At 40.5% G+C, this 21,610-nt stretch overlaps 2 protein-coding genes across 5 annotated transcripts in view; one reads left to right on the top strand and one right to left on the bottom strand.

Moving 5' to 3' along the window:
- Window positions 1-69: 69 nt before the first annotated feature.
- si:dkey-262k9.2 lies at window positions 70-15,819 on the bottom strand. 4 transcript variants are annotated; one of them, XM_034128111.1, is made up of 8 exons: window positions 15,713-15,819; window positions 9,299-9,359; window positions 8,817-8,849; window positions 5,111-5,134; window positions 4,403-4,456; window positions 4,193-4,261; window positions 3,943-3,985; window positions 70-2,815 (listed from the first exon to the last, which is right to left on the bottom strand). In XM_034128111.1, exons 2-8 carry the CDS (start codon window positions 9,348-9,350, stop codon window positions 2,770-2,772), a joined length of 321 nt encoding a protein of 106 aa, XP_033984002.1. In that variant the 5' UTR covers window positions 9,351-9,359; window positions 15,713-15,819; the 3' UTR covers window positions 70-2,769. The 4 variants fall into 4 exon arrangements, with proteins under 4 accessions (XP_033984002.1, XP_033984001.1, XP_033984003.1 ...); XM_034128110.1 differs by lacking the exon at window positions 15,713-15,819 and adding an exon at window positions 13,664-13,773; XM_034128112.1 differs by lacking the exon at window positions 15,713-15,819 and adding an exon at window positions 12,061-12,214.
- LOC117480514 (IgGFc-binding protein) overlaps window positions 14,027-21,610 on the top strand; it is a 35,515-nt gene continuing 27,931 nt past the window's right edge. The window contains exons 1-9 of the mRNA XM_034127858.1: window positions 14,027-14,368; window positions 16,135-17,283; window positions 17,370-17,704; window positions 17,795-18,380; window positions 18,463-19,064; window positions 19,152-19,698; window positions 19,786-20,336; window positions 20,416-20,971; window positions 21,178-21,374. Of these exons, the coding sequence (XP_033983749.1) occupies window positions 14,326-14,368; window positions 16,135-17,283; window positions 17,370-17,704; window positions 17,795-18,380; window positions 18,463-19,064; window positions 19,152-19,698; window positions 19,786-20,336; window positions 20,416-20,971; window positions 21,178-21,374 (4,566 nt within the window). The 5' untranslated portion in view covers window positions 14,027-14,325. The remainder of the gene's footprint in view (window positions 14,369-16,134; window positions 17,284-17,369; window positions 17,705-17,794; window positions 18,381-18,462; window positions 19,065-19,151; window positions 19,699-19,785; window positions 20,337-20,415; window positions 20,972-21,177; window positions 21,375-21,610) is intronic.

Below are 21,610 nucleotides of genomic sequence, written 5' to 3'. Positions count from 1 at the left end.
AAACAAGATCCACTGGCGCATTATCTTTGCATCCATATGGCATAAAAATGATGCAGACAACAAACTGGGTGAAATCAAGCACATTTTATAAACAGAGTACAGCATACCTTAGTAATATACAGTAGTATCAACTGTTCTAATAAGTATCAGAACAATTCAAAGAGACAGCAGATATGCCAACAATTGATTCATGATATATGACTGCAATTGAGATACTGTATATAGCTATATAATATATACACATAGTAAATAATTATATAAAAAACAATGTAAATTCCCTTTGCACAAACACATACAGTGGGAGTTCTTCCAGAAAGACAAATGCATTCACACATGTGAACAGTATTCAACATTAAGTCCAAATTAAAATGTTTTGCTAAACTAAATTGCAGATATTTTATAAAAGAGTTTTGGGAAAAAACATACTCTCACTCACCACAAATTTCTTTTTACAAACAATTTATAAATGAACAGTGGAGATAACACATCACCCCTTAAGCATATAAAAAGACCATATAGACAAATACATTATGTTGTTCTATGAAGAGACACAATGCAAATATATAGGTCTGTAAATACATACAATATATTATATTTTAAATTCTAAAAAGAAATGTGTAAGGCCAGGCAAAGCCTTTATTACGGGGCGCTGATGGCTTTATGGACTGCAGCTTTAGAAAACATGTGCAATTAGACAAAAAAAAGAGAGAGAAATCGTGCACTTGCACATTTGAGTACAGGAATCCTGCAAATCGTGCAGACATGCATGTATTTGTAGCACGTCTCTGTATTTGATTCTATTTATTTCTTATCACGCTTACATTTTGTCACCTTGATAAAGATGTTTTCTTTGTTTGCTTTTGTTTGTCTCTTTGTATATGCTTCTTAAGTTGCAGTGCATTGACCTCAGGGACACCGTACTCAAGCCTGTAAAGAAAAGAAAAGAAATCGGAACCTTTTCCACATAAATCCCATTGAGAAAGAAACAAAAGCTCAATACCTACTTTTGTTAGATTTACAAACGCAGTGTCAGAGCAGAGAGCCCTTACAGGAGGTAATAACTGAGTAGAGTTTGGTCACATTAGAACAGGCTACCTGACTAAATGCTGCGTTTCTCTTTGGGTTTTTACAAAGTCTTTCTGCTTATTGAAAAAAATCTTAAAAGAGAATACTCTGCTGCCATGCTGTACAATTATGGTTTGTCATTCCGACAGAAAAAGGGGAAATACTAAGACGTAAAAAAAACTGAAATGTTTTGCACTGCAACTTTTGTCCAATTGTCCACCAATTGAAATGTTGGCACATATTGAAGGCTCATTGGGCAATGCTACGCTTGTGTGACACATACTGTACACACAGTGCTCAAATCCGATCACAAAACAAACGCCCAAACAATAATCTCATCTGCCAATGTGTCTCTGTTAATAAATTGGGATGCATCATTTTCAAGGCAACGCCTCAACAGACCTACAACTGCTGTACGCCCAGTAGAGGACGTGACTGCCCAATTGTTTTTGCTCTCAAGTCAGGCTGGAATGAGGCCAAGCCCTGTCCCCAGTGGCAAGATTAACTGCATGATTTAGTGGAAGCGCAAAGAGAGATCCTGCTTTGACAAATCCAGTGTTTAACCCCATGTAGCCACCCCCAGTGCGCTTTCTCCAAAGTGTCGTCATGATCCACAATTGAAATACCGTCATGTCGATCGGGAGCATGTCCCATTCCCCTTTAACCTTGGCAAGAGAGAGTTCCCTCTTTATTGCAACAAATAATGCAACCAGTGCGTGGGGTTCTAGGACAGAAAGCTTTCTTTCACAGGACATGATTGATTTCCATTTAAATGGAAAGAGAGGAGCCATAACGCTTTGTGTGTATAAAACAAAACCATTGTTGGTATTTTCCCAATCATCCGCAGGACTTTATTTGATTTGTGAGATTAAATCCTCCCTCACACCCAGCTTCTTTCTACCAGTGTGAAGCATTAGTCTAACTCTCTACTGCCCTCAGAGAGCTGCTGTATTTACAACCAGCGGGCCTAAAGTGAAAGCCTTTCATAATGTCACAGAAAGGGAGGAAGGAAAACATAATTCTTTGGGCAGTTGATTCATATAATTTCTTGCAGGTTGTTCACACTATTTTCACATGTCTCTATTTACTAGAGAAGAGGTTGAACAGGTTTTTATCTCTTATTGCTCAACCTCCTGTCACTCCTAATGGGCCTAGAACAGAAGGTGTCAGACAAGTGAAGTGAGCACTGGGCTGGCTTAGCGTGGATTAGCATGGTTTGTCTAGCTCCTCAACCATTTCACACAGGCAGGTCTGTTCCACATGCACCGAATCAAACGCAAACACACTTTCACTGCATGGTTGGTAGGAATCATTTCTTGTTTCAGGTAGTTAAAAAAAGGGAAGCTTTTGCTGTGCTAAATCATCCATTTTAACAAAAGAAGCTTTAAGCCATATTCACTGGCTTTGATTTGGATTCCTCAAATAGAATCCAATTAAAAGGTTTGAATGCGTTCCAAATGTCCCCGGCTAAATTGCGTGTTTGTGGTGTATAAACGGCTGGGGCAGAGACTAAAGTATACAACAGTGGAAAGAAAATGCATATGTTTTGTTAGTAGTTGGTGTAGTAGCGAACTATGAACTGCATGGAGGAAGCAGGCTGTTGTGCAAAGAAATCTGTCCTGAGTCAAAGAGTAGGAGATGACATAACCCGACGCACCGCTCCTCTCTTGTCTGTTTGTTATTGGACTGCTACTCCACCAGGAACTAGACGGTCCCTTTCTGGTCCTGCTCTGTGGGCACGGAGTAGATCCTGAAGAGAGAAGGAGGACAGGCCACAGGAAAGGAAGGGGGATGAGAGGAGAGAGGGCAAAAAAAACAAAAGCATGTCAACTTCAAGATATTCTTTAGGTTCTTTCTCAGTTTGTTAGAAGATAGAAACATCCCTGCGAGTCTGAATTCAGGAAAACGACACGTCTGCCTCATGCAGCGCTCTGACAGGAGCACGGTGACTGCATCACCTCAAAACACAGCTCATCCCCAGGTGTGACTTATAAACCTCGCAAGGCACTGTTGATCCAACAAGCCAGAGGTTGCTGTGTGATTAAGCCTCTTTTCAGCAGAGCGATCAGTCAGCACCAAACACTGCCGGAGCTGGCTGCAGCCCCGCGAGGCAGCCGCTAATCCTGCACAGGAATTTAACCCTTGCAGATTGTCTTGTGTTTCTTCTCTGCAGTGGCAGTTTTTTCTGCTGCTGCCTGGAAATCTCTGGGGACTAACTTAAACTCTATAACCTCTCTCACCTGACCCGCATATCATGTATTACTGCATCCCAGAAAAAACGAAACAAACTGATTACTGTGCAGAAAGCCTACCTAGAGCTAACTGCAATTAAGAAACAAGGTGTACACGAGAGGCCATAAGCGTACACAGTGTCTCTCTGTATAACTGGTTTAGGCTGTTCTGTCTGCTCTCTGAGTAATGTTGGCAGATTGTTGTCATGACGCCAGGATCATGTTTACTCAATTGTTTTATTTTAGTCATCTACTCAGGCCTCTGTTCATGAGGTAATCTATGGACATGTTGGATCCTGTTCCAGTCAGTTATACAGAGCCAGCAGCCCCGTCTTAAGGCTATTGTTACAGGGCTAACATGGGAGGGTTAGAGGTGGGGAGCGCTCATTGGTTGCAGTGCCGGGCCCCTGGCTGTTAAACTCTTCTCTGTACAAGTCCAGACGGGCTCTGATGGGTGGAGGCTGGTTACGTTCTGCACCTGATTGTTTTTCTCTGGTGTTTATGCTGATGAGTTGGGTGAAGTAAGGTTCATTGGCAAGCAAAAAGGCTGTTACCCATCAGACTGGTTATATCAGCTGACTAAAGCGTTAAGTGGAACATGCATCTCTCAAATATCAACTTTGAAAATAAAGAGATTTGACCTTACCCTTGCTCTCGATTGCGCATGTTCCTTCTTACTAACATTGTGACTGCAAGAAAGAAAAATGGAAAAAGGTCACAGCTGCACAAAAGAAAAGTTAATATTTGCTAAGGTATTAACAGCTCTACAAGGCACACAGGGACTTCAGCCAAGCACCAAAGGGCTCTTCAGCAGTGCATTTGTCAACTGTGTGAATGAAACAGGCTCTTTTTAACATTTAACTAAATTATTTCTCAATAAAACACAGAATACTTACTGATTATTGCAGCACCCGAAATAGTCAACAGAGCCACAGCTACAACGATGATAATCAGGGTGAACTGATCTAAAAAAGGAAATAAAAAAAAAACATGTCTAAGTTGAAACCAGTGCATGATGTTATGAATCATTCATATTTGTTGATATATTCTTACATTTTAATACATTCGCTGTATATCACTGATTATGAACAAAGCACTTTTCTCACCTGGCCCTTCAGTTACACTTTCAGCTAGATGTGTGTCCGAAGGTTTTGGAATCACTGTAAATGGCAAAGAGAAGAAGAGAACAGTTCAAATGAGTTGTGCTGATTTCATGTGTACTGAACATTTCAACGCCCAACAGAGAACTTAATTATACTTCTAGTGCATACGGAATAAGAAAATAAAAGCTCAAAGTTGTGCACAGTCTACATGTCTAGAGAGGGAGGGGGCTGAGGCTCCAGAGAAATCGCAGCTCTGTGCAGAAAGGCTGTTTCTCCAAGAGCCAACTGCTCCGTTTTAAATAGATCTGTAATTCTATCAAATGTCCATCAAAGCAAAGATGAGGACAGAAAGAAGCGCAGAGAGAGAATGAGAATGCCAATGTTGATTAGCAGACCAGCAGGATGGCGGGGATGTGGACGTGTTCATTGGCCTTTCGGCAGCGTCCACAGGACTCCTCCAGGGAGCTAATTGATTCCATTCAGGGCTTAATGGTTGGGAGGATAGAAAGCCAACAGGGGTCACAGCCCCACATATTTCACTGGACTAGAGTACCCTATACACAATGCTGCCTTACTGACAATAATTACAGGGGCCATAACCTCACATACTCTCCTATGGACAGCTGCTGTGAAAGTGTTTGTGGATGTGATGCAGAAGTAACCAGAAAAACGTATTGCCCTCCAATCCACCCCAGGAGGCAATAAACTCACCTGAATCCTCATCATCATCCGGAGCTGTAAGGATGGAGAGCAAGGAGAAATCTGATGTTAGTAAAGAAATCTGAAATGCATGCTTCACAGTGTGAGTACTATTCAACAATAACAAAGTCATGATTCTGCACAATACTAAGGACATAGACAACACCTTTAATCTTTCAGCAACACTATTGATTGGGGGTTTTATGAAGTCAGTTTAGGATCAAAAGGTCTGAGAGCGAAAAAAGAAAACTATAAAAGAGAATCAATATTTTACAAACAGAACTAAAATCTGTGGGAATAACAAAGCAGAAAAACAACACCTGTTTACCAGCAGGTGAGACATAGAGGAAATGTGTATTTTTGTATCTAGCATGATGAATCTACATCGTGTATTTAAGTTATTCTGATTGACAAGATATTTGTAGTTCACGTCGACAAACATTTCTGGAATGACCGTTGACATCTGTTAACTACTTCACACATGGCCTAAAGCAGTGGTTCTCAAATGGGGGTACGCAGACCCCTAGGGGTACGTTGGAGTACTGCAGGGGGTACGTGAGATTTATTTTATGTTAATGAAAAAAACAACATAAGTAATGCATTTAAACAAACTACTAATAGTAGATTAACTACTTTATTCAAAGGTTTACAGCAATTCTGGATAATAAAATGGGAAAAGTAAACGGGGTGCTCTCTTTTCCTCTCCCTCTCCTGACAGCCGGTCAGTCTCGTGCAGCTCGCTGAACCTGTAATAAGTGACCCGGCAGTAAAGAATAAATATATTTATAACTAGTTTAGCTAGTTCCAGAGTAGATAAACTAGCTAAGTGTGTTAGGTCTAACTCTTAGTGTATTTCATTTTGCTCCACTCAACGGTCCGTCACAGCGGCGGAGCTGTGATCATGCAGAGCTGCGTGTTCTCCGTCAGCAGCAGCTGATCTGATCTCTGATCTCTCTCTCGCGTCTGGTTATACTTCACTCGCGTTTATGTCCAAATCTATCAGATCTAGCTAGTTCAAGTTAATTATATGACTGCCTGCAGTGGCGGCCGGTCCATAGGGGCGCTAGGGGCGCCGCCCCACCTCTTCCCATATTGAAAAAAAATAAAAATAATAATAATTAAAATTAAAATTAAAAAAAAAAATATGTTTAAAAAAAAATATATGTTTTTATTTTTATTTTTAATGAACAAGGTAAATATTATATAATTGGTATCAGTAAAATGTATAATCTACAATAAAATCTCGTTTAAAATTGTGTTACGATGTCTAAAGTTACTGATAAGTCACATGTTTCCTGCCTGGCCTTGCCCATGCACCTTCTCTCGTCTGGGCGCTAAGAGAGGAGCCTTCAACCAGTGCAGCATCAGCCACTAGCAGCTGACTGTTGCTATCTGTAACGTGTAAACTATGCCGCGAAAATATAATTTCAGCCAATCAGCGTCGTCAAAGATGACGGTCACCAGGCGCCAATGTCAGCGCCCAGTGCAGTCTGTGAGTAGTTTGGACAGTGACTCGTATCCGGTTGACGCAGTAGTTGATGAGGATGGCTTCGTGTGCAGGTGGAGTCTCCGGACCTCGGTCCCCGGCTAATTCTGTTCAAGAGCTAATCTCCAATCCTTTCGAAAGGAGAAGTTTGGCAGATAAATTGTTGCTTAAAGACCTTGCACCGGACCAACCCGATTTGAATATATCGCAGCAATCTCGTGAAAAAGACAACATTTATACACGAGGCTTCACAAGTAGCTGGTACACAAGAAAGGCTTGGCTAGCTGGATGCAAACAGGTAAATGCTGTCTTTTGTTTCCCATGCTTGGATATCACTTTATATGTAGAGAGGAGGTTTCCCATGGTTGTTAGAAGTTTATTAATAAGTGGGCATTTATCACAGAAGTGATTGTTCTGTCTCCACGTTTGTTGCATTGTCTGTGATGTATTTTCCAACGGTTATAGCTCCTGTTCTGTCCCAGCAACACTACACGGTTTGCAGCTCCACCACATTTTTGGTTTATCTTCGGTGTCGCTTAAAATCTGCTTCCCATCGGACTAAAACCTCCACGTAATCTGAAGACAGATACTTGAAGTTATTTAAACCTTTTGCAAACTTTATGTTCTTTCTTGCTCTAGCCTTGCCAGTTACATTGTACATAACACATATATTATCATTATGCTAACTGGTTGTTCGTGTTAGACGATGTAGCTTTTTCATTTCTGAGTTATTGCTATATGTAAATAAGCCTGTTTGTAAATAATCCTCAGAGAAACAAAGAAAAAACACAATTTATGACATTTTGTGCTGTGGTTATTTTTTTACAGTTCAGTTTGAAATGCTGTAGTGACTTGTATTGAACCACTTAAATATTTATAATTAATGCTACTGAAAAGATGCTATTAATTTTATATCTCACATGCAGTTCACTGTAAAGCTACTTGGTGAAGGTGTTGGTTCATAAAACATGAACAGTTTTAAGAAAGAAAAAAACAGACCAGTTCTGAGAACACAAATTCCTGGTAAAGTAGTAGATGTTGAGGTTGATAAATAATATTTTCCACACTGAAGATTATGGAGGTATTGATCAGTCTTCTCATATTTTTAAGCCTCGATTTCTCCTTTCCCCCCCCCTCTAACATCACCAGAAGTCATCATTTAAGGGGTCATTTCTCGAAAACAATTTCCGGGGGGAAACCCCCCGGACCCCCCCGGGTAGGTCACTTACGGTACGTCAAGAGCCCCACCAAAAAAAAAGACCACCGGCCGCCACTGACTGCCTGCTTTTCAAAGGACCTAAACAATAAGCGTTGCTTGGCAAAGTCGTGTGGCCGCAAAGTATAGCGCAGCATTATGCATATGTTTATATGAGGGGTCAAAATCCCATGCTCATAAAATGCTCATATTTTTTTTTCTCTTCATTCCCCACGCCCCAAAATAAATAAATAAGTAAATATACGAATTTTGGGAAAAGTAAGGAAGTTTGGCAGTGTGGGTTTTATTTACACATATTTCAAAAAGTGTAATAACTGCAGTTTGCCTCCCTGTCACCGAGAATGACAAAGATCCTCAGTGAAGCACAAGCCCATGTTTCTCACTAAATTGTAAGTACAACTTATTAAAAAGATCAGTTCAATGCACTAATGTCGTCTTAGTGTTATTGCATGATGTTAAAATTGGTTTGCCATGAATTTAGTGATGGACATTTGAAATGTAGCATTTAAGTGTTTCTCAGTTACAATGTTGTTGTTTTAATAAATCAGACACTGATGGGGCAGCACTGTACTGTACCTCTTTATATAGGCATTTTTTCCTTAACAAATTGTTTTTGCGCTGATCAGGGGGTACTTGGCTGAATTTTTTTTTCAAAGGGGGTACATTGTTGAAAAAAGTTTGAGAACCACTGCCCTAAAGGACCCACTAAGATTACAAATAAACATGTAGAAACAAGCACAGGACCTGAGAATGAAATAACTGTGTGGTCTTTTAGGATTAATTAGCAAAACATCCTGGTTGTCATTTCTTATGCTTGTGATCTTTCAGTGGATATAAAAGCTTGATGTAAATAAGATGTATCTTTTTATGTCTCTAAATTTGCCCTAGATTGACCAGTTACACACACTTGATTACCTTTTGGATAGCACTATGATAGCTGGGATAAAAGCTGATTGAAATACTTCATATTTTGCTCCTGTTTTTCTTTATTTTACAGATATAGATGCATTACATACCTCCATCAGCAGATCCTTCCAACTCGGAAACAGCTGTAAAAAAAAAAGGCAAGCTGACAGTTAGTGGCAATACTTTTACATCCCTTGCAATACAGAGTTTAAAAGTTAAAATTGATCACAATCCAGAAAAAGATTATTGTGAATCATAAAAACATTTGGGTTATGTGTAGTGTATTACGTATATTTTCCATCTGGTTTAATTTGATGGAATCTTGTAAACTACAATTGTACAGCACAGAGTAGTCTTTCTATTTTCAAATGTGTTATACATTTTTTCTTATATCTCATATGTGTGAACCCTTAGCTTGCTGTAGCACCTTCTTTTTTAAAGGTGGCTGTATAACTCAAAAGTGAGAGTACATCTGTTAATCTGCGCAGACAGTTCACATACATAGGTAGGTGAGGAAACATGCCGGAGCAGGAATGCATAGACCCTGATTAGATGAGTATCACCTGGAAGCGTCACAGAGATGAGAACATACCAGAAGCAGCTGGCAGCAGTAGCATCAGACACAGGAACAGCAATCGCATCATCTTCAAATGCTGCGGGGGGAACAGAAACCAAGTTAAAAATATCTGCTTTTAATATTCAGCCATTGATGTGTGCGAAATCTTGGTGTTTTGGTTTAAAGATAGGGTGAGACGGAAAGCAGGATTGCTGTTATTGGGCTTGTGTGGCGCTTTGAGATTAAGGATCACATACTGCGAGTCAGTGGAAAACTGCGATTTCAGAGCCAACAAGTCCTTGTATCGTCTCAACTGGATAGATTGTAATTTGAGGTGAGCGGTGGCGAAAGGTCAGATAATGACAGCCTTATTTCCCATAGTGCTCAGCAAAAAAACTGCTCTGAGAATTCTGTCCTAGTCAGCTGTCAACAAGTGCCTATCCAACATTTTCCCCTCCCTGTGCAAATCATGGGTGCCACGCCAGGTGTTGAGCAACAATATAGTGTCCAATGACGTCCACTGAAAAAAGCAAAACAAATATATCATTTTGTTTATTTGATCCTGCTGAGAAATATTCTTGTGAATAGAAAAAGTAAAATAACAAAGCCAATTTCACTAGAAAATATATGTATCCGTCAACTTCATCTCACCATAGAAACCAAGTGATGCATTTGTATTGTGAAATATTTGTAATTGTTTTCTTGATTGTTAGGAGAAATCTTACAACTTCCTCATGGCACAGGGCCCAAAACAAACCCGACCTCTGCTGCCCATTTAGCCAACATAGATGTGAAACGCAGATGTTCTTCATCCGCTAAACAAAGCCCCAGCTGTGTCCAACACAATATGAATGGTGATATTTTTAAATGGGAAAAAACATGGGAACGACCTCTCTTCCAGTCAAAGTCCCGGATGAAGCCTCGTTGGTTAGCAATTGAGGTTGGCTTGGGATCAGGAACCAATAGTCATGCAATGTTTGATACTGTACAAACAAGGAACTCTCCCATTGACCTTTGTGCCAAAGGTTTTACTGTACTCTTCATTGTGAGCTATGCCCATTGTATCCTTGTTTCCTTCGCTGTTAATGACTGTGGAAAGAACTGAGGTGACCCGTATTGTTAGGTGCAGGGCTCTAAGGGGCAGCAGCAGCAAACAGCGACCCGACACCCCCACAGCTACCAACATTCTGCTTCCTACTCATTCATACAATTTAAGGAAGTGGATATCATTACCGTATGGCAATGTCAATTCTTATTTCCATATTTGGTAAAGGGAATTGAAAAAGAAAGAGGAATTGGCATAAAGACTGAGGACCTGTCGACATTAGTTTAATATTTAAATTCCTTTTTTTGACAGTTTTATGAAAGAGCTATGCCGCAGAACATTGGCCATAAACTGTAAATGTGAAACTGTAGATGTGATACTTATATGCTAGACAAATGTCCACCCTGTAGGAACGCATGAGAATGAGGAGCTCCAAAAACAAGATTATCTTCATGCTAAATTAGCAGAACAGCATTAAGACTACATAGAAAAAAAGATGTTAATCACACAAGTGAGGCTGATTGGAAAGAGAGTGCAGAGTGGGCTGTTCTGGCCTCCTGAATAGCTGCAGTAAATCTCCCAATGCAAACAACCTAAGAAGCTGCAAATAAAATCCCCTTCTGTATCCAATTTGCTTTTCAGAGTCGCTTTGGGTGAAATAATAAGCTGATCCAATTTGGAAATATGTATCAACTCAGTCCACTCCCTCTGTATCAAAACGGTGCGTGAAGCCTGTATTATTTTTCAAATTGGGTAATATATTCTTGTACATTTGAATGCCGATTGAATTTGCTCTTTAATACCAGACCCAATTTGCAAAATATAATAACCACTGGCTTGCTTATAAAGCAGACATACCAGTTGACTGCTGGCTAGAGATGCAAAGATGAAAGTTGGTAAATGTAGGATTCATAAAACTGTCTTGAGTGCAATGCTAAAAACATGCATACTGTCCAGTGGCTAGTGGGAGAATTTGTCTTGTTTTGATCAATCATCCCGGATTCAGTTTTCAACTGACAGGATTAACTCTATGCCTCATACCTGTATGACCAGCCCAGCCCACAGAACCACTTAATCTTGTTTACCAGGTTTAATTTTGAATGATAAGTGCTCACCACTCCTTACAACCCACCCAGTACAACCTATATCAACAAAGTACACTCACAAGCAAAGCTTAAAAACATGTACACAAGCAGAACTACTTGCAGACACAGACTTATCTCTTCCTTATCTGCTCAAACTGATAACAGCCCTCAGCTCAACCAATGCGCATCGCTGACAAGACTTCACAGCGATAACAATCACTAACGTGCAAAGATGTAAGAATTACTGTGGCCTAGAGAGTTCCTGAGGAAACAAACATGTGTAAAATAATAAGAGAGAAAGAAGACAGAAGATATCAGGAAACACTTTTTATTATTGTAAAGATATGTCAATAAAACAGATGAGCCCAAAAACAAAGAAACGGCAGATGGAATAAGGGAAAAAGTACCCAGATCGTTTGTTATTCACTGCCATTCAATTTTTATAAAAGTGGTAGCATACTCTGGATCAGCGAAGAGAGAAAATATTCTGATTGGAATGTTTACTCAGCTCTGGCATCTCTACCGAAGCTGTTTATCTTAGTGTGGTTGATGCATATGCATATTGTTTTCAATAACATAACATAACATACTTTGGTATGCCACTGGACCACAAACAAAGTAACAGGGAAACACATGATAAAATGAAAGTAAAGCAAAACTCACAATACCTCCGTTGATGTCTGGCAAACCAATGAACAATCCACCACAGTCTGACTACTCAGCAGTTATTTCCAATTCAAATGGTTTGTGATGTGTTGAGCATAAGGCCAATAAGGGTAACAGCCAATAACTAAAAGGATATGAGAGTGTCTGACAATGAAAGCAGCCGTGAGACACATGTACTGTATTTGCATACCACCCCCCTCTCTCTCTCTCTCTCTCTCTCTCTCGTTCTCAATGCCTGTGTGCAAAGATACACAACCTGTGAACACACACCAAAGTGAACCGATATGACTCTAGGGCAGGGGTGTCAAACTCAATTTCATCGCGGGCCACATTCGCATAAAGGTTGCACTCAAAGGGCCGGTTGTAACTATATAAATATATAATATATATATAAAATAATGTATTATATTACATTATTGCCTCTGAATTGGATTATTATCAGATAGGATAATAACTTAGAAATCAACTACGTCTGAAAGCAGAAGTCCAGGGCAAATAATTGCAAGTCTCTTCAGTGCGCATGTCACAAACGAGATGCATTGTGGGACATGTAGTTTATGGGCAACCTGCTTCTGTAAAGTGGCATGTAACCGTATAATAAAATTATATTCTTTGCAAGCTCTTGCGGGGCCACATAAAATGAAGTCGCGGGCCGGATTTGGCCCCCGGGCCTTGAGTTTGAGACCCCTGCTCTAGGGGGACATCACAGTTTGGCATTTTCCACCTCTATCTTAACTAAAACAGCAACAACCCAATTTAGTGCTAACAGGACTCTGGGCACGTAGAGCTCAGGTTTACTTTATCAGATTGAGATAAAGCGGGTTTTTCTACCCATTTTGTTAACATCACTATCACAAGACATATTTGAGTCACATTGAGGTGTTTCAGATTCCAATGCATGTATGAAATGCATCCTCATCACTACTCTAGGAAAGAAGCAACACACAATGTGCAACAAAAAAAAACTCTGCAAAGACGAGTTGTAAAGAGTTCAACACATATTTGTTGCCCCTGCTTCACCTCTGACACTCCCTGGGCAAGCAGCTTGATTAACAATAGTAGAAAAACACTTTGTTATTTGTTTACTGACTAATAACAGGTCAATAAGTTCACTCAGTGTATGGCATGACAATATTTAAAACACAGGAAGTAAAAGATGGGTTGCTGCAGAGTAACACGACCCTCACCTACTGCTACCTGCTTCCTGCTTCCTCAAGGATGACGTGTATACATTGAATGGAAATCAAGTTACAGTCTATAAATACATGAACTGTTGTTTAGAAATCCCTGTCCATGAGAGTTACACTGAGAATGATAGGATGCAGCAGGTAATAACACTAACGTTGGTGAACTTTGTGATAAATGCTGAGAAAAAAAAGGAGGTATAGCCTAAGCACGAAGAAGTTGACCTGCAAGCTACACACCAATGTGATAAAAGTCAATATTGCTGGTTGTTACATTGCAGCCAAGAATTGACAACAATTAAAATAATACAGGTTGTATTGTAAAATGTGTTACGTTGCTCCGTTTAGAGAATATACTGTACGTTTCCAAATAATATTGAGTGACATTTCTTCAGCTCTGCACAACATTTGACACACTCACCACAGCCTTAGTCATTCGAGGAGATGATTTGAACGGAGCAGACTCGTTAACAGGAAAAGATATGTGCTGCTGTGTGAACTTCAGGGAAACTCTATTCTCACTTAGCATACAAGGGGATTCACAGCCACCTCACAAAGCGCTGAACTGCCCCTTAAAGTGTCTCTGTCAAGTTGTTGTTGCTTCTGCGGAAAAAACCTCCATGTGTCTGTGTGAGAACTGCTGTCACGACAATTTCCTGAAAACGGCTTAGATGGTGATGGGGCGCGATAACACTGAAGTAGTGATATGTGCCAAATAATGTAACGATTTAGGATGACATTTAGTAATGATGGGTGATTGCGTTTTTATTTGAACCGGAGTAAAACCTAAAAAAGATACCTAATAATTTAAATAATAAAAAACAAAACAACGCTACAGCATGTTGCTATTTAATGATAATGCAGATCACCTGGCGGTTACAATTAGTCAATATAGTGACGTCAACCCGTTTTCCTTGATTGGCTACAGGTGTGCTAACAGGCTATATCTTAACCACCTTTCCCTCGTTGCTAGCAGTGTGGCGCTAGCTCATCCCTAATATTCGATTTGGGTTTTTCCTCTCATTTAAAACGAATTGCTCTAGTTGTTTAATTCATGTAAGAGTGTCCCTTTTCTGTGCAGTAATGCAGTTGTTGCTGCTGCTCCAGGTGTGCCTGCTTGGACTTGGTAAGTGACATGACTGGGCTATTGTTTGTAGGTAGGCCTACACGCGTGTTTAAAATCGAGTCATCGTTTATTTGCACAATGGGTATAACCTGAGTTTTTTTCCCAGCATGTATGTGCTTTCTTCACTCAGCTATGTTCATTTTTACTTGTATTACTTCTCTCAATATTTGCAGCACACTTGCTTTCGGTTATTCCTCTTACACCTGAAACACTCAAGTCTCAACACAGTTCTGCTGTCTACCCTTTCTTTGTCTAGTTGTGAGTGATGAGCTGGGTATGGCTATGTCTCTGCCCTTGTAACAACAAAAGATACTAATCCATTCATTGCTGAAGGGAATTATGGTTGATAATTGGTGTCTTGAGACATTTTCTTTAGTCTGCATTGGGATGTGATTTATATTTTTAAAATACATCATTGCTTGCAGTGCTGTAAAGTAGCTAAATATGTTTACTTGTGTACAATTTAGAGGAACTTGTACTTTTATTTTCTGCTACGTTGTACAAATAGACAAACTATAGTAAAAATAAACACTTAAATGTGTATTTTGTACGTTTTCCTTCCAAAAGCCTGAAAGAAAACATGTTATAGAATCAAAATAGCACAAAATCTCAAAATGTACAAGTGCTTGAAAAACGATGTTTTTGCCTGCCGTGTCTCGCCTTAAACCTCACTACAATTCAGAGGTTAATGTTGTACTTTTACTCCCCTATATTTATGCAATACCTTTTAGTTACTAGTTAAGTGAGTATACAAAGTAATTAAAACTAGCTGCACCTTTTACCAGCTTTGCTATACACATTTTGGCATCAATGATTGTAATAGTATTCCTACATCATGGTATTCCTACTTTTACATAATTAAAAGAGCTAAGTACTTCTTCCACCTCTGATTGCTTGTAACAAACAAAGGTGACACTACAACAATAATCTGACTCGTTTTTTTTGTCACAATGCTATTGCTATGCGTTTAAATATATGATAAAGTAATATTGATAACTGATATTTAAAATCTCAATATCATTGGTTTACATTCTAACCGTACAGTTATCATTACTGACTCTAAAACGCAGAATAAACAACGTTTAAAACACATTTTGAAACCGCATTATTTTTCAATGTTTCTATAGATATCAAGATGTTGTTTTTGGACCTTGTAATTGTGTAGGAAAAATATATCATGACAGACTTAAAAAGATCTCTTTAAGTTTCATGCTAACTAAGTTTCATGCTAACTTAGTATTTGCTAAGACAACCCTTAAAACATTAACATAGTTTTGTTGGAATCCTAAGTAGTTTAATGCAAGTGACCTCATACATGTTTAGAAAAAGAATAATTGAACTTACGTTTCAATGAGCTGTTCAGAGTTTTCTCTCTTCACTGCTGATATGTTGTTTCTCAGACACCAGGATCCTTGTTATCATGGAAACTGCCAGAGTGAGTGTGCACGTTAATACAGGTGTAACCAGTCAGGAAATGGGAACTATGTTCTTCATTGGCTGCTGATCTTGTTGAAATCTGACACCTCCAGTCTTATCTCGTAGAAAAAAATGGACTTACTGTGCAAACTTGCTCACTGCTCTTTAGTGCAAGTGTGTTGTTTATTGTCATAAAATAATCAACTGCTGTCAGTAGACAATCTTTTGTTTGTAAATCTTCTTATAATACACTATGTGCACATTTTCAGGCAGTTGTAATGTTATTTGTGTGCATATGTTTTGTATTGATTTAAATTAAATGGAAAACTATTTTATATTCTCCTCTGCAGGCCTGTCCGTTGCAAGTCCTGGGAGGAGGTTTCTGATTGGGCTACCCCCGCATAATGGACCAACAGGAAATGTTAGCCATCAAGTAACTATCACAGCCAGTGGTATTCGGACCTCTGTCACTGTAAAGGTCCTGGAAAGCAGCTTCGTGCAACGCATCTACCTCTCTGCTCACCAGTCAAAGAGGATTCACCTGCCATTGTCTGTGGGAATGACCAGTGACCGCTCCTCATCCCTCCTCAGTGTGAAGTCTATATGGCCTATTACAGTCATCACTTCCCTGTGTACCCGGGCTGGCTGTGACCACAGCCTCCTTCATGATGTGTACTCCTGGGGTACCCAGTACTATCCCATTACTCCTAACTTCCCTAACCAGACTTCTGTCAGCCAGTTGGTGATCACCAGCTCAGACCAGGCGACGTCAGTGGATATATTTCTCTCGGGGGAAGTACTTTATGAAGGCAATATGTACCAAAGGGGTAGTGTCCTTAAATTGTATATAGGGGTGCTGCAGAGTGTTTACCTCCAGAGCAACTCCAGCCTCTCTGGCTCAGAGTTAAACTCGCAAGAAGCTGTAGGTGTTGTGGTTGGTTTTACCTGTTCCAAACGCACAACTGGCGATTGCTTTTCTGGATATGCTGACCTGAAACCAGTCACACACTGGGGTTTCGATTACATTATTCCTCCCTTGGTAAACACAGGAATGAGTTATAGTTTCCTCTTGGCAATGTCTACTATCAACTCTGACCTGGGCATCAATGCCAGAACCAATCAAAACACAGTGTCTCTCGTCGGTGGCGTTATGAAGGTCATCCCAGTTGCAACCTCAGATAAAATCCTCATTACTAGTGACAGTCCTCTACAACTACTTTTCTTCAGGCATGACCCTGCACAGCGGCCTTTAACTCTAACAGTACTGCCATCTGTTGATGATATCTGCCAGACTGTACCTATGTTTGAGTCAGGTGATATGGGTGAGCAGCGAGTTAACAGTACTGACATAGGAGATTTGAAGTCTGGTGTTAAATCCTCCCAGAAGCCCACCTTTCCTCAGCTGCCTGATAATGCAGACGCTCTTTACACAGACAAGGATGTGGGATACTATCTGAGTACCTTAGACCGACATCTCTATTCTGCACTTTGTGAGAAAAGTATGTATAAAGGATTTATTTGTATTTTCTGTGTAACACTATGCAAATATGTAATAACCTTCCTCTTTTCTTTTTTTTTTTTAAAGCTGCAGCTTCTTGTGAAGAGTTGCACTGTGGTTTCAAACAGAATTGCTCTATCGAAGAAGGAAAACCACTCTGCTCTCTCAATACTAAAATATGCTCTGCATGGGGTGACTCTTATTACCGCACGTTTGATGGAAGAGATTTTGTCCTACAGGGAAATTGCAACTACACTTTAGTTCAGACCACCTGTCCAGGCCTAAATGTTTCTGTTCCACTACAGATTAATATAGTCCGAACATATTTAATCAGTGCCACTGTCCCAACCATCCACACAGTGCAGATAAGCATCCAGGGCTTTAATATCTCCATAGTTAAAGAAGACAAAAATCATGTTAGGGTAAGTGTACTTTACTTACTTATATTAACAAATGTTTTGTAGCTGTTAAGTGGTCACTTACTTTGTCTGTTTTTGTATTTAAACCTGTAGGTTAATGGACAGATGAGGAACCTGCCGCTCACCTTGGGAAATGGCTCCCTGAACTTTTATCAAAGTGGTTCCAGCGTTGTCTTAGACACTGCCTTCGACTTGGCTCTGTGGTATGACTGGAAGCAGCATCTCCAAGTTGAAGTAGGCCCAGAGCTGTATGGAGCCCTGTGCGGTTTGTGTGGAAATGCTAATCGCAGCTTCTCAGATAGTGTCATTGACTCTAATGGCACTATTAAGACCCTGACTGCAGATTTGACCCTCCCATGGGTAGTGAAAAGCGGTGCCGGCTCCTGTATTGAAGATTGTGTTGGTGCCTCATGTCCAGTATGTACTAGAAGCCAAACTAAATTTCCTGACATAAACGGTAACTCCCTTCGTGTTGGGTGCTCCCTACTGAAGCGTAGCGGTGGACCGTTTGCAGATTGCCACTCATTGGTTGATCCTGAGCCATTTCTTCGTAGTTGTACTAACAACTTGTGTCTCAATGAATCTGCCTCTTCTATGTGTGAGATCCTGACAGACTATGCCAACATCTGCCAGAGGATATCGGCCAGAGTCCGAAACTGGAGAACCATCGCCAAGTGCCGTGAGTTTAAGATATATATTTTTTTTAAGTCTATAAATGGGTTAACTGAAAATGGCTAAGGGGTATTTCCTTTTTTTTACAGCTATGATATGTCCTTTGAACAGCCACTATGGAATATGTGGTTCTGCATGCCCTGCTACCTGTGGAAACCCAGAAGCACATAGTAATTGCACCCTGCCTTGTGTGGAATCATGCCAATGCAACAGAGGGTATCTGCTGAGTGGTGGGAAGTGCGTACCACATGGCAAGTGTGGATGTCTTCACCAAGGTTCCTACTACTACCCCAAGGAGAACTTCTGGATGGGCAAACACTGCCAGGAGAGATGTGTCTGCCAGTCGAGCTCCAAGAGAGTCGTGTGTTCTCCGTCTCAATGCCAGGATGATGGAGAAGTGTGCAAGGTTGTGAACGGAGTCATGGGCTGTCACGCTGAGGGGCCTGGGCTGTGCATAGCCAAAGTAGATCCTCATTATACCACCTTTGACGGCCGTAACTTTGATGTGTATGGAAACTGTACTTACCTTCTCACTTCTCTCTGTCCGACCTGGGGGGACATGGAAGCTTTCAGTGTAGAGATCCAGAACCAGATAAAAGATGCTACAAATATTGTGTCCTTTCGGCATCTTAAAATGGTAGTCTCTGGTTATTCGATTGAGATGTCAAATGATCCCAGTAACAGAGTTGAGGTAAGTTAATTTATTTTCCCTGGTGCATGTATACCAAATTAGTTGTTTTATATTATCATTGATTTTAATCATTTTTTTTTAATTTAGGTAAATGGTCTCCTGCTGCGTCTCCCATCCATATTGAGCCGTGGCAAAGTGAAGCTTTACATGACTGGACAGACAAAGTTTATAGAAACGGACTTTGGTGTAGTTGTAATGTACAGCTCTGATATTCTGACCGTCCAGATGCCAAGGAAATTCTCTGGTAATCTCTGTGGCCTGTGTGGGAACTTTAATTCTAATCCAGAAGATGATGTGATGCCTGATGACGACTCTGATATCTCTCAAGCCGTTAGACACTGGAAAACCAGCAGTGATCATGAGTGTGTGGATGTGCCTGTGAACACCTCGGGTTGCAATTCACAAGAAATGGCTCTCTATGAGGGACAAGGTTTCTGTGCAAGGTTACTGGATAAAGAGGGAATGTTCAAGAGCTGCCACAAAATGGTTGATCCAGAAGGTTTCTACAACAACTGCGTTCAAGACTTCTGTTATAGTAACCAGACTTCCCTGTGTCAGATTCTGTCCAGCTATGTTGCTGTGTGTCAAGAAATGGGAGCAAAAGTGAATGAATGGAGGACTTTCACATTTTGTGGTAAGCAACCATGATATGCTTTAAATGTGTACTGAATATGAATATTTTGACTTTAATTGTCTTTTTTCTCTTACTGTCCCTCCATAGGCCTCTCCTGTCCACCTAACAGTGAGTACAGCCTTTGTGCCAGTCAAATATCCGACTGTGTAGAAAACCCAAGTCCACTAGCGGGGAAATGCAAAGAGGGCTGTTTCTGCAAACCTGGGTATTTCCACAGTGGTGGGAAATGTGTACCAGACTCTGAGTGTGGCTGTATTCACAATGATGTCTATTACGAAATCCATGAGAACTTCTACCCTGATGATCACTGTCAGCTGCACTGTGTCTGTGTGGGCCACAAGAGAGTGCAATGTACCAACCACACATGTCCAAATGAAACAAAATGTGGCATCCAAGATGGCCAGAGGGCATGTCATGCATTGCAGCCCTTTAAATGTGCAGTCATGGGTGGCAGACACTTCAGAAGCTATGATGGACAAAGCTTTGACTTTAATATTGGAAGCTGCCGTTATGTTCTATCCCAGGTGTGTGAAGAGGAAGAGTCTGACCTCACAGTGATTATCCAGCGAGAACAGCTGCACCTCAGGGTCCTTGGGGTCAACGTGTCTTTGGAGATGGCGCAGTTGGGAAAAGTAAAGGTAAGCAGCTGCACATGTACTAACATAAGTAAACTGTTTAATTTGCCTAGATTGTAACTCTGACATTTACATTTTTCAGATTGATGGTGTTTTGAGAAGTCTTCCTGTCCTTCTGGATCACATTGCAATACTGCACTCTGGCTTGCTCTCTCGTATTGTTGTAGACACAGGGGTTGTTGTCACATATGGAGCACCTGATCTGATACGTATAGTGATTCCAGCCTCCAGTAAACAAATGTGTGGCTTGTGTGCAAACGTCAGTGCTGTTGTCACAAATGACAAGCGGCTCCCGAATGACAGCTTTGCAAGTGATGTTTCCATCTTTGCATCTTCCTGGTCACTTTCCCCACCTGGAACAAACTGCTCTAAAGAATGTGATCTTTGTTTGGAGTGCAACTCTACCATGGCAGCTGAATATGCATCTGCTAATTTCTGTGGCATGCTGCTTGCTCCTGCAGGATCATTTAGTGAATGTCACTCTGCTGTGGACCCAGAGCCCTTCTTTCAAAACTGTGTGAATGACTTGTGTTTGTCTAATGGGAAAGAAGATTTGTTTTGCAGTAGTTTGAGACATTATGCTTTAGCATGCCAGGAGGCAGGAGCTGAGACCAAACCATGGAGGGGAGCGAAGTGCTGTGAGTATTATTAATTGAGACTCTGATACGTGTACATGTGTTGTTTCATCAGTCTGTTATCATGTGCATGTAAATCAGGTCTGCACACATGCTTCTCTTGTACCTTTTTAGAACTCTGGCATCTCTACACAGTGAAGTTGCCAGATTGATGTAAGGCTAGCTGGACACTTTACAATATAGAAACTTTTGTTTGTTTGTCTTCACAGCACTCTTATGCCCTGAAAACTCACATTATAATATATGTGCCAGTGCATGCCCTGAGTCCTGTGGTATTTTATCTAATATCCCCTGCCCATGGGCCTGTTCTGAGGCATGCCAATGTGATTTTGGATACATGCGGAGTGGAAATGACTGTGTCAAAGCTGACAAATGTGGTTGCTTTCACCTTGGGCACTACTATGAGGTGAGTAGCTACACATTAAGCTTACTGTACAACAACATTTTCCTTTACCCAAGCAATTCATTTAAAATCGTTTTAAATTTCATTTAAAATGTAAATTGACGGACGGATTAGTTTGACTTCTAATAAACCTATTGGTGTTTTGCAAATGTACATGTGACTCTTCTGCAGGTGCAGTTATGAACAGGTTTCCACAGTTGAGCTAAATAACATGGCATGCCCTAGTATTTCCATGCAAT

This window comes from Trematomus bernacchii, unplaced genomic scaffold (assembly GCF_902827165.1).
Source record: "Trematomus bernacchii unplaced genomic scaffold, fTreBer1.1, whole genome shotgun sequence".
Lineage (NCBI taxonomy): Eukaryota > Metazoa > Chordata > Actinopteri > Perciformes > Nototheniidae > Trematomus > Trematomus bernacchii.
This window is presented reverse-complemented; position numbering and strand designations above follow the sequence as displayed.

What these genes read in the sequence shown, in the direction of transcription:
- si:dkey-262k9.2 (XM_034128110.1), bottom strand. Translation starts at nt 13,771, where the DNA reads ATGCTAAGTGAGAATAGAGTTTCCCTGAAGTTCACACAGCAGCACATA. An exon ending in ACTGCTGCCAGCTGCTTCTG is followed by an intron (nt 8,850 to 9,298) that starts GTATGTTCTCAT and finishes TTTTTTTTACAG; the next exon opens with CTGTTTCCGAGTTGGAAGGA. An exon ending in GGATGATGATGAGGATTCAG is followed by an intron (nt 4,457 to 5,110) that starts GTGAGTTTATTG and finishes TGCCATTTACAG; the next exon opens with TGATTCCAAAACCTTCGGAC.